This window comes from Protomyctophum bolini (genome assembly GCF_963924005.1).
Source record: "Protomyctophum bolini genome assembly, chromosome: 21".
Lineage (NCBI taxonomy): Eukaryota > Metazoa > Chordata > Actinopteri > Myctophiformes > Myctophidae > Protomyctophum > Protomyctophum bolini.
The window spans coordinates 13,632,582-13,645,310 of NC_137882.1; the positions used below are offsets into that span (position 1 = coordinate 13,632,582).

Genomic DNA, 12,729 nt, shown 5'->3' on the forward strand with positions numbered 1-12,729 from the left:
TGCAGAAACGCATTGAACACGGGAGTGAATTCCCGATCAGAGGCGGTCAGGAATGCTCATCAGTTAAATTTGGCACAAGCTGTTGTTATTATAACTTTTTGTTTCACTGACAAAACTGTTCTTAAACAGCGCTAAACAAACAATCGGATAGATATCCACCATCATTGTAGTATCCAGGCGCAAGCAACAATGGCTATTTACAAATTGAGCTGTGCCATCATCGTTTATCAAACACTCTTTACAACAGATATTTTGGAAAATCCCCTCATTTTTATCTGTTTACAAAAATCACAGTTTTAGCCACCGAAAATACTGTGTTCGTGTAGCTGAGAACGTACAGAAAAATGTCACGGTACGTGTAGCCCAGGCCTTCCTCACAAAAGGCTTTTTCCACTTTACTTTCAACAACTACAAACATGGTTAAATCGATATATTATTTTGACATAATTTCAATACCGATATTGCATTTTTAAGGTCAATATTGCTTTGAAGAAGATTTATAAGATTTACAAGCTCACAATGCTTTGCATCCCGTCATGCCAAAAAAACAGGTAGAAAGTGGTTAGAAATCAGGACACAATTGGCAGATACAGATTGTCATAAAAAAAGTCCAATAATGGCCAAGATATCGGCTGACCTTTAGAGAAAACGATTCAGATGTTGCTACAGTGTTCCTTACAAATACCTTCCACAGAGTTGAGAGATTCCTCCTCTTCCTCTGTATTTTCATCCCCTTCATTTTTTTACGGCTTCCTCCGTCCCGCCGCTTTTACCATAAATCCTGCCCTTCGTCCTCCATCATTATCGGATATCTGTACAAAATAATTAGCTCACTGAGAAAGATTAATCACTGCAGGAGTGGACGGGATAGCTTTACAAGAGGCTAAGGGGAGCAAATTGCATCCCAGGCTTGATTTACTGCTTTTAAAAAAGAGAGAGAGGAAAGCAGACCATTTGGTCAGCTGGTCCTCGATCCTGCCCAGCCGTAGTACCCTTTTTTATAAATATGTGCAGAAACTGAAAGCTGACCCCTACTTCTCAGAAGACCTCTCAGATACTTAAAAGGCAAAAAGATGCCCTGTGATTCAAGCCTGGTGGTGGTGTTTGAATATTCTGATTTAATGGAAGTGCCATGTTGCACCTAGCCTGCGTGTTTATCTTTTTAGTCGGGTACAGTGTAATCTACTTTTGATTGTTCTGTGTTGGGTGTTTGGTGTAATCTCACTTTGATTGTTTAGCCTCGGCTAACGTAACACTCTGCCGCTAACGGGCATCTGTCTGATGAAAGTGAACCCCAGATGAGCTTTGAACGGTTGACAAGTTACTTTTGGAGTTGACATGAGATAATGGCGCTAAATTATGTGAACACACAAGAGTCTTTTTATAGATTGAAGGGGGAAATGTTACCCTATCTCAGCATTCTTAAATATATATATTTTTAATGGTGGAAAATGTCACCCAAACACCAGTGGCTTATTTTCTGCTGAAATGCAAATTATTTTCATTACTTTCAAAATGCAATGATCCGGGTGAGATTCATCAAGCTGCCCAACATGTGTGCACGCATGCAAATGCACACACGCGCGCACGCACACACGCACAAAACACAACCCCCATTTGATGCCCCCTACTTTGTTTATTAGCGGTTCATTCCGTGATTGAAATGGAGGTTTGGGTTTTCTAGCAGGTTGTAAATCAGCGTGTCAGCCGGCATTTAGTGCTTTGTTTCCCATTTCAATCAAACACCCGCATCACTGTTAAGAACCCGGAGCACTACGCCTGACTCCTCGCTGCTCTCCTGAGCCTTGTAGTAAGTTGACAGACGACGGGGGCTCGCCTCCAACCATTTCTCAAGCCTTATTAAAGGGCGGCTGTCACTCTCCCTCATTTCCATACTCCATTCCGAAATGATTTTGCGTGCTGCTCGACAGTAAGGGATTGGACCCTGGCCCTGACATTGACATGAGTGTAGTTCTGCATCAGGTCTTTTTTAAATTATTTTATTCTTGTCCCTCCCCTCATTTTTGTCTCCTTCGCTCCCATCCCCCCCCCCCCCCTGCCCGTTTTGACCTTTCCTCCTACCGTGTGTCGTGAATGGGAGATGTGCCCATTAAAGACAGGCATGCTTATAGGTGCCAGAGCACTTGCGCTCGACTCCCAGACAGAGACCCCATTATATGCAAGGGGGCACTTTATTTAGCTTGTCAGCTTACTTACCACATTATTGTCACCTGTTGTTAACCCTCGGTGTGAAAAGGCACTACAATCCCCAGTCGGAGCATAATAGACACACACAACACACTTGAACAAAGATCAGCTTCACACCTGGGTGCTGTGGCCTGTTGAGTACCAGGCCAGTACTGGGAGGTATGTGGAGTACACCCCCCTCCCTTCTGTTATCATGTAATTCAGTGTGAGTGTGGAAGCATGCTGATGCTCCGGGGTCACGTCGAGGGCCACCCCCCTCCCACTTGTCCTCCCCCCCCATACTCCATTGTCTCCCTCCGTGGCCATTAAGTTAAATGGGGCTCCAGCAGGAAGCCAGAATGGCTGTTTATGACCCGGGCCCGATACCCTTGCTAACAACTAGTTTACTAATGGAAGGTGCCTTGCCTAAATAAAGCTTAATGGCTCATTTAATCCATTTTCAGAGCTCGCTAGGTATATGGGGGGGAGAGAATAGGTCCAAGAAAATTCCTTGGGGGAAATACTGGTTAACAGCGGTATTTACCTTTCCCCTGTTTTTTTTATGTGTGTCTTCTGGTTAATTGGGCAAAGTTAACAATCCAAGCTTCAAGGCGGAAAGACAGAAAGCCACTCTACACTTTACACACTGACTGTGTCGGCTACCCATCGATCTGAGGCCCATTCTGAATGTCTTCTTAATCAGTCCTTCTCACACTTCTCAAATGTGTTCAAAAATAGCAGATATACAAGCTGGCTGAGCTTGTACATCTGCTATTTTTGAATAGCCAACGCAAAAATATAAACGGACGTGGATGCTTTCCCAGTTTTAATGGGTTAATATCTCAATATTTGCTCTTTTCTCCTTTTTGTCGAAGAGGTCGATGTGAGGAAAAATAAGTAAACAATAAAAACATCAAATGTGAGACGAATCAATCTGTCTGTCTTCTCCTTCACTCCCTACAGACTTCTGTACAGTTTAGCCTTCAATGCACGTTTCCTGAGGCATCTGTGGCACTTGATAACATCAATGACGACCAAAATGATCACTGGGTGAGTCCATTCAACGTTGTCAAAATGTTGGCTAACGGGCGTGCATGTGTGTACTGTGTACCTGTGGTTGTGTGCATGCAAGTGTAAATGGTATATTATCAGTCCCATATTTCACGGGACATTTTTGCGTGGTTATTGCGACCCAAATTGACTATTGATGGTTCTTTAGCAAAATGTGCACTGCAATCAAGATGTTTTTTGTCAAATTTGATCAGGAATGATGAAAATGAAAAACCTACTGAACAGGAGAAATTAAGATTAAAATGGCCTTATAGCCCCCAAAAATATAGATATTCCGCAAATCCCCATGGTGTACCTCCTTGCATCAATCCATAATATGGGCATAAAAGCAACAGAAATCTCCATATATGGGCATGGCAGACAGACAATGGCGGGTGCACTTACTGTCAACGGTTACAACTGATATTGCGTAGCCGGATTGAGCGTGCATTCCCAATGTGCTTCATTCCCAACTTGCATCTTTACAGACCTGCATGGTCCTCTAGTAGTAGTTTTGAAACATTTTGCAAATGTGTGCATGTCAGTAACATGCCCACGATGCCAGGTTGAAAGTGCTTAATACCTGTGATGGCAGAATCCCAGAGGGACTGGTGTGTGTGTGTATGTAATGTATGTATTTGGTTAAAATGGGTGGGGTTTAAAAAAAGGCAAAAGCTTGCTCTGGTGCACTGGCCTAAAAGTGGGTCCTTAAAAACTGCTAAAACGTCTGAAATGTATGTATGTATGTATGTATGTGTGTAGTATTTAAAAGGGGGGGCTTTTTAGTAAAAAGCCCAGCCCACAAAACCTTCATATATTTAAAACAAATCCAAAATAAGGTTACCAGTGAAGGGCAAAATGCCTATTCACTGGGGACTATGCAAGGCAGAGGCGTCCACCCCCCTGAGTCCAAGTTAACTCATTTACTGCCACCATTTATTGAGAAATTAGGACCTAATTCACGCCAGCATTTTTTTTAATTTGAGCTCTTATTTTGAAAAGCCACATTTTGCCTCAACCGGAAGTGGGCTTATCCCTGCCAGCTTTACGTTGCCAAGACAACCTTTGTTTACATGATCGGATCATGCCGGTACACTATAGCCCTCCACAACGTCGGCTCGTGCCGTCAAAGAAACGCTGTTTTGACCAAAAATGCCATCTGGGACAAGGAATAGGAGATACAGGCGATTGAAAGAAATGGATAGAATGGATTCTTATGGCGACGATGATCTAAGATGAACGATCCAGTGCTGTGCTAACAACACAGCTAGCTAACCGGCTAACGTAAGTAGCATTATGGCTCGATCGATCAAATGCACTATAAAAGCGCAATTGCCGAAGGGCTACGACAATGGCGGCAAGTGTTAATATCAAAATTAGGCTTCAATTGCCGAAGACCTTCGGCAATCGCGGCAAGGGGGTTAAGCTAGACCGCATACCTAAAATGTATGTATGTATGTATGTATGTATGTATGTATGTATGTATGTATATATATATATATATAGGGTGGTGTTTTCATGCTTCAACTCTGAACCCGTTCCTTCCTACAACTGGTTCTGCAGCTCCATGGTGCCTCTGCTGCAGGTGATCTCCAGAGGTTCTCCCATGACCCTGGACGACTCCAACCGCATCATCCCCATCTTCTATCTCTTCAGCTCTCTCTTCAGCCACTCGCTCATCTCCGTGCACGACAGCGAGTTCTTTGGACACGAACTGGAAGGTATATATACTGTATTCCGCCCTATTTAAAAGAAATCACACCCGTGTGAACTGAGTAGTGCAACTCACCTCATTAGCAGGCAACAGTGCAGCACTCGCTCTCTCTCTGTTTCTGGCACAACAACAGCGCCCCTACTGGTACTAATAGTCATACTCGTGCTCACAGTCACATAGGTGCATGGGTGGGTGGGTTAATAATAATAATAATAATCAAAACTGTCAGAACAATTCGAAGACTGCTGATGTAAGCTCACAATGCATTGAGACTCGTTGTAGTGTGAGCTGCTATTTTCACGTTTTCTTTTTAATGTTGGCCTTTAATAATAATTATGCCCCAAAAAGTAGTAATACCACTCTCACTAGGATCTTACTGAAATTTGCATTTTTGTAAATATCCTTCATTGTTGAGTTTTAAACATTGGATGCGACGGTATACTTCAGTCTTAGAAAGCTAAGTAATTAGAATCTTGTTTGTTTTGTCTACGTCTACGTTCACAAACTTTCCGGCAGTGAAAATTTTTAACATAGTTAACATTGCTCTATATTCTGCACAGACACATACATTGAGGTCTGAGAACGGGTAACACTCAACTCACAAAAGATAATATTCAGTGTAGAAATATCAGCTTTACGGTTAATTTGCATAATAATAAATGCGTGTTCTTAAATCGCTTTATTTTAGATCAATTTTAGTAATAGTACAAAATAAACATTACAGAGACTGTAGTTGTCACTGTACAATACTTTAAAACAGTTGTCATGTTGCACACATTTATTAGTTATTTGCGCCGCCCAGCTTGTCACACTCCAGGCTGCATGAACAGTGCTCAGGCGCTGTTTTCTGCCCCCTCAATGTCCCAAAGTTCTCTGTTGTACTTCAATGGCTTATTGGCTAGTTGGCTACAACGGTAGCTTTGCGGTAGTCAAAACTTAAGCGAGTGACAGTGAGACAAGATTAACACAACATGTCGACCGTATCAATGCAGAGACCTACTTGGCATTATTAAATCGGAGGGAGAACGTTTACAGCCGCCGCTGCTTCCTCCTCCAGTCCTCCTCCAATCCGTCTCCCCACACTAGCACGGCTTACGGCTATCAAGTTAGCCATGTGCTATCGATGTTTGAAGGTTTTCTCGTCAGCGAAAAGTCAACAAACAGAACACAGTGACATGCATGCTGATCTTCCTTAATAATAAAAAAATGGCTTAGCCCATGCGTCCAGTGGCTTTATAGGTATAGGCTGCTCAGATCTGGACTGGACTTATGCTTTTGGACTATAACCGGCGGACCTCTGTACTGTAGACGTGCAGATGCATGCATGCAGATGCGATGCGTTGTTTATTGATGATTAAGCCTACAACAATTTATTTATATTGTTAAATGTTGCTTTTTTGTTTGTTTTTTAAAAAGGAGCATAAATAAATGTATAGTATTCGTCTACCAACTTTAATTATGTAGCCTATACATGCATATTACATTTGAGGTAGCCTATTAAAAAATGAAAGAAAAAAGATAATCAACAACCGTTAATTAACCGGATAATGCCATCGGCTACCCGGCTGGCAAATTAACCGTTACCGACATCCCTAATTGTTAAAGTTGTTAAAGTTACTGAAGAATTGTCAGTAAAATAGAGAACCGGGCTAATGTCGACCCCGCCCTCGTCTAACTTTGCAGGCCAGAGCCAGTCGTCCATGATGCCCTTTACTCTGGTGGAGCTGGTTACACTTTCCCGCTGCCTGAGAGACGCCTGTCTGGGCATTATCAAGCTGGCCTACCCGGAGACCAAGACAGAGCACCGTGAGGAGTACATGGCCGCCTTCCGCAGCGTGGGCGTCAAGACCAACGCCGAGGTCCAGAAGCGCATTCTAGCTGAGCAAAAACGCTGGGTCCAGCTCTTCAAGGTGAGAACAGTAACTGGAAGGCTCTCCCCAAAGCACGCTCACCCCCGTTGTTCTTGCATTTTTGTATTTGTTTAACTGAGGATAAGGCTAAGTTCACGAAGGTTTATTCTACTGTAACTGGGCACGCTCCGTTGTTTTCCTATTGATATACTATAAAGTGTAGTATGTCATACATTATTATAATATAAAATATCAAAATTCTGCAACAGGGACTCCTTAGGGGAGTCTCAAATTAAAATGTCTGAGGTCTGAAAACACATGTGAACATGAATCTAACCTATTATTAGCAAAGTTAAAGTGTAAACAAACAAAACATTACCGGTACATTTACACAACACTGATGATCATAGTGCTGTCAAACAAATCCCTGCTTCGTTTCTCTCTCAGCTAGGGGGGTCATCGGCCTGTAAAAACTTGAAGACCCCTGCTTTAGAGCAGTGGTTTTCAACCCTTTTCATATGAAGGACCATTATTTATTCAGCATTTGAGCCACGGACCACCATTTGATGACATTTAGCCTATTTTGTTGTCATTGGATAAGATTGTGTCCACAATTAAATACCCTATTGATGTGGTGATCAAAATAACAATGATTCTCTTCTACAATCTCTAATTGTGTCGACTTCTTGTACATTAAGTACAGATGTTTAACAATAATTTAACTCTTGAGCGTACAGGTCCATTTGGTTTCATTTTACGCTCTCAAGAGTTAAAGATCTATTAGGGTCCATGCATTAGGTTAGCAACTCTCCATCATTTAACTGGGGACCACCTGGAACCACCTCAAGGACCACTGGTGGTCCCCAGACCACTGGTTGAAAACCACTGCTTTAGAGCATTAGCCATAATATGTGACTAATAGTTGGCTTAATTGTGATAAAGCCTGCCTGTGCACTGGAGCTTACCACCCCTGTGTGTTTGCGTTTACCAGAGGGAACTCAAGCATGTGTGTACATGAGCAGGCAATGGATGAAGGACAGAGCAGCCGCTGAGGACATCCATTGCTTATTTACCAAGAGGAAATGAGGCTCGTGGCAAGTTGGCAACATTAGCGTCGTTCCTCGTTAGCCCCCTCTCTCGTTCCGCGCCTCCCTCTTGCTTTTCTTCTCCTCTCGCCGCCTTCCCCCTCCGTCCTCCATCACGGAAGAGGCAATTACGCAACTTTGTTCCTTTGCTCTTCGGCCGTGGATTTGAAAGCTCACCGGGAGCAGCTGGCAGGAAAGGTGGCGAATCTCGTGCAGAACGCGTCAGGAATTTTCATAAAAGATCCGCTCGGAGGCCTCCTGTCAGCTAAAACGACCCATTAAAGAAGTGGGGAGCAGGAGAAATGCATTTTCCAAATTGAACGGTGGGATTTACAGTCGGTCTAACGCCACTGACCCCTAACACGCTAATGTTTGGTTCGTGTCATCAGGCGTCCCTCCCCATCTTTTATCACCTCCATTGTCGAGCTATCTATTTAATTGAAAGAAGTTAATTGAATGAAAATGATCAACTAAGCTTGTATTAATATTGCTAATGGAACTTTCTTCTTGGCCATGTTTGGAGAGCGATGTCACACAGGAGTTTGGGAAAGGCCCATTACGGCTTGCACTTAACCCGATGGGCTAATTAAGGAATGCTTATTCATTCCCCGAGTCAGGGGGTAGGCTCGCTCCAAACCCATCGTCACACGTCTTTTACAGCATTTTGCACTCGCCATTATTGCCGACTCCGGTCGACTCCCCGCGCTTTCCCGAGATTGATTGTCATCTTATGAAAATGACGCGCTTTAGAGAAGGAACTTTCGATTTGAAACAATCTTGCTTGGTTATTATATGGAAATGGAATCGCAGTAACTGTTATTGTAGGGGAAATGACTCCTCCTTATTGAATGACGCGCGGCTGGGTGACTGGAAGCGACTAGTCAGAGCCACAACAGCACATTTTATTACTCTGAATCATCAAAACGGCTCTGTTTCAGATGGCAGAACTTAAGCAGACCCACTAATGATTTTTTCTTTACAACATTAACATGAGTGGAGTGTTTGACTTCCTAATTGGCCTAGAGATTTGTAGTCTACAAAGTGGTCAGGCCTCTGAAATTCCATTCTTAAAAAAGAAAGAAAAACATTTATACACAGCACAGGCTGGATGGTGTTGTCTAGGAAGTATGTGGAACACAATTGAAGTGAAACAAGGTTAAGAGTTGATTCGCTGTACACAGAGTACAAAACTCTGATGCTGGTATTCAAAGCATCAGAGCAACCATATCTTGCAAGTCTGACCCTACAAACCCTCCACCCGCTCAGATTATCTTATGTATGATTCATGATGACTATTTCTATGTATATGATGTATTACCATGTTTTTTGTTCTTGCTTACTGTAAATCGCTCTGGATTACGAGTGTCTGCTAAATGTCTAAAATGGTATCAAAATGAAATGCATCGCTTTAGAATGACGCTCGCGCCACTCGCCAACAGAGCCACAGCGGTGCTGTGGCTCTGTGAAGGGGAAGCGATGGTGCTGCTGAATCCTTGCCTCTGTGTCTCAGGGCTGATGTCAGCAGAGCTCGACCAGTAATTAACAGGCGTAGACGTTGAGGGACGGCGCAGGTCGTTTTTCTTTTATACTGCCCATAAATGGCGCACTAATGGCTGAACTCTCAAATTGCTTTTTTTCCCCCCTTGTTTCTCTTTCTTTCTTTTTTTTAAGAGAAAGCACATAGTCGTTGAACGATTTACACATGAAAAGCCTCCGTTTAGCTGTGTAGTTCCTATTCTCCATTCTGATGATGGGCATGCCAGGGTGCTGTCTGGCCATGTTGTATTGTACTTCTGCATGTGTTGCTCCTAATAAGAGTAGTTTTGTTTAATAATTGTATGATCTACTCCTCAGGTTATCACCAACCTGGTGAAGATGATAAAGGCTCGTGACATAAGACGGCCCTTCTGTCCTAGAGGTCATTGGCTCTCTGCTGAAGTCAACATCCGTGCAGATAAGGTATCATCTTGTGAAAATAGACAACCCCCCACACACACACGCACGCACGCAAACACACACGCACGCTCCATTCACTAGTAGTGTGTAGAATTTGGCTGAAGGTCTCTTGTTTCTCCAGGTCACCCAGCTGTATGTCCCCTCTGCTAGACATGTGTGGAGAACAAGGAGGATGGGTCGCATCGGGCCACTTCAGTCTACACTCGACGGTAGAGTCTAAATAATCCATATATTAAGAAAATGCTGTAAAGACAAATGCATACAGTAGCCACTTAAGTTATAAATCATAAAAAAGTGTACATTGAAATGTTAGTACTTGGCGGCAATCTGATGACTTGATTGCATTACTATAGGCTTGGTGATTTTTCATATGAAACTGATAACGTGATAGAAACTCAGTTTTTTTACCATAACCGTCAACCATAGTGTTTTATCTGTAAAGGTATAACAAGATTGGAATGAAAGTAGTTTCAGCAGTTTTTTTTAAATATTTTATCTCGACTAATCGCTGAAATTGAAGGTCTACTTATAGAACTATTATTTTGTTGTTACTTCTTTCTTTTTTTACTTCTTTTCTTTTTAATAAAAATTCAATGAAAAAATCACAGCTTCTCCTGGCCTATTCATACTCCAGTTTTGGTGGTCAGATAAGGTGACCACCAAAACTGTGCTTAGTAAGGGTGAGCGATGAGTCACTTTTCACTTTTCCCACCTAAAACTGGAGGCACTGGTTTATGATATTAGTTGAACTTGATACAGAAACTAGACAAACCTGGTCCAGTAAATAGTAGTTTCAGCTGTTTTTCATACTTCACTCAATTTAAAAACTTTGTTGTTCAATGTTGAGTCAGGGTTTGTGAACATGAACAACCATGAAGGTAGAAACCAAGACTCAGTGAAGTAGTCACACCAATGTTTGATGATTCTCGGGCTTTATGGACTCATAGAATGCTTGTCTCAATGCTCAAACTTCATCTTCAAATTATTTAAGTTGTGGAATTCTGTTGATCTGGGCGTTAATAAACATTACAGATTAGGAGACGGGCAAAACATTCCTCTCTTATGACTAACTCTGAGAGTTATACATGTTAGATAACACCAACTGAAATTACCTTGTTGAAGTGGGGACTGCAATATTTTGTGGTGGAAACCGAGTAGCATTCATTCACCCTTCATCAAAGACACAGCGATTAATGGGCATTGAATACGCATCATGTCTCATTAAATGCATACAAAAATCAGTGCCACGCCATTCTTTGGCTTGGCCAGTTAGAGGCGGTTTGTGTCAGGAGGACACAGACATTGCAGCAGGCAGCCGTTTTCCTGGCTCACTGTGAGCTTGCGGGGCTGCTGTGAAGTGCGGTGTGAAAACAAGCAGATAACAATGTGTGTATGATCTGTCTAATGCCACTCACAGGCTCTATGGGATAAATTCAATTAGTGTGAAAGTACCTGATGAACTCAGCCACATCTGGTCCTTGTGTTTGTCTGGCCTTTTCTCATTTCCTTAAATGGACAGGCCCGTGGCTGATGAATGAGCAATGTATTGACCACTCCGGGGCCCATATTTCTCCTCAAAGATGGAAACCTGATGGGGAAATGCAGATCAGGTTGACTAATTGAGCAGAATAATTGAGCCGCAGTGGAAGGAAAGTGAGCTGGTGAATGGCTTTTTTAGCTGCTGTGGCAGTTTTCCATAGGCTAAACGGTCCAAACCCCAAGTTTAATGCAAAACAAACGTCTGCTTAATGGATCCAGCCAGGCAGGTGGATGGGCAGCTCACAGTTGAGTTAATTAAAAGTGTGTATTAGTGTAGGATGGTGAAGGGAGGATTGAGCCTTCTTTAATGGCCTGCCTGTAAGCGGGCGGCAGCAAGGTGAACAGGGTCTTAACTAAGTAGTCCTGTGCGTGGCCTATACAATCGTCAAGAAGAGTGGGTAACAATTCTGTAATGACGGATGAGCAAGATTTTGCATCCGTTAGGCATCAGTGAAGACATTTTATTTTGTGTTTAACTCTATAGTAAAAACCTGCGTTGCATTGTCTGTACTTGATGCGTTCTTTTTTTATTCACACCAAATCTCTTCGACAAAAGTAACAGATCTACAAGCTCACAACACGTTGCGACACATTGTCCCCAGAATAGAGATGCTAGTGTTGTTGAAGTGGTTAAGAAACAGTTTTTTGAAGCACACATTTTAAATCAAATTTAAATTGTAAGACCGGTTCTGTGTAGAATATTACATTCACAGTTGAAATGTGAAATGCTGGGCCTGGAGCAAAGTGTCTGTCATGACTCATGATCAATATGAATTTGCCGTGTTGTGTTTGTCAGGGAGACCGATATGAACACAGGGCTTTAGCCTGGTTGAACTTAAACATGGCTGTTGGATCAGCTGCGAACAACCAAGCTTTTCTAGACCACTTTTTGTCTTCAAGACAGAGAACAGTTTGATCAAAGACTTCATTCTACAATGACAGAAGAAGTGTCCTGCCTAACAATTATGACCGGAGAGAAATGTCATGTTCAAAAGCATCTAAAATATGTTGTGTTTTATTTGTTTGTAGTTGGAATGGAGCCCCCGCAGCTCTCTGTGTCTGAGGAGAGACACCTGGCCATCCTGACAGAGCTCCCCTTTGTGGTTCCATTCGAGGAGCGAGTCAAGGTACCACACCCATGCTCATACACCCATACACACAATACACCCATACAAAACAATAGAGCTGCTGAAACGATCCATTAGTTTCTTTCTCAATGAATAGAATTATAATCAATCGATCATCTTATGCTTCGCAGCAGAGCAGTGTTGTGCACAAAATGTGAAAATACCAGATGTCCACGCTCACTAAGACAAAATTTAATTTCAGGTCTGTCTGTCATGGTGAC

General features: G+C 42.6%; 1 protein-coding gene across 1 annotated transcript in view; it reads left to right on the forward strand.

Moving 5' to 3' along the window:
• Positions 1–12,729, forward strand: part of ube3c (ubiquitin protein ligase E3C) — a 41,782-nt gene that overhangs the window by 12,454 nt on the left and 16,599 nt on the right. Inside the window, exons 12-17 of the mRNA XM_080793215.1 lie at positions 3,151–3,237; positions 4,801–4,958; positions 6,635–6,861; positions 9,741–9,845; positions 9,964–10,051; positions 12,411–12,508. Of these exons, the coding sequence (XP_080649341.1) occupies positions 3,151–3,237; positions 4,801–4,958; positions 6,635–6,861; positions 9,741–9,845; positions 9,964–10,051; positions 12,411–12,508 (763 nt within the window). The remainder of the gene's footprint in view (positions 1–3,150; positions 3,238–4,800; positions 4,959–6,634; positions 6,862–9,740; positions 9,846–9,963; positions 10,052–12,410; positions 12,509–12,729) is intronic.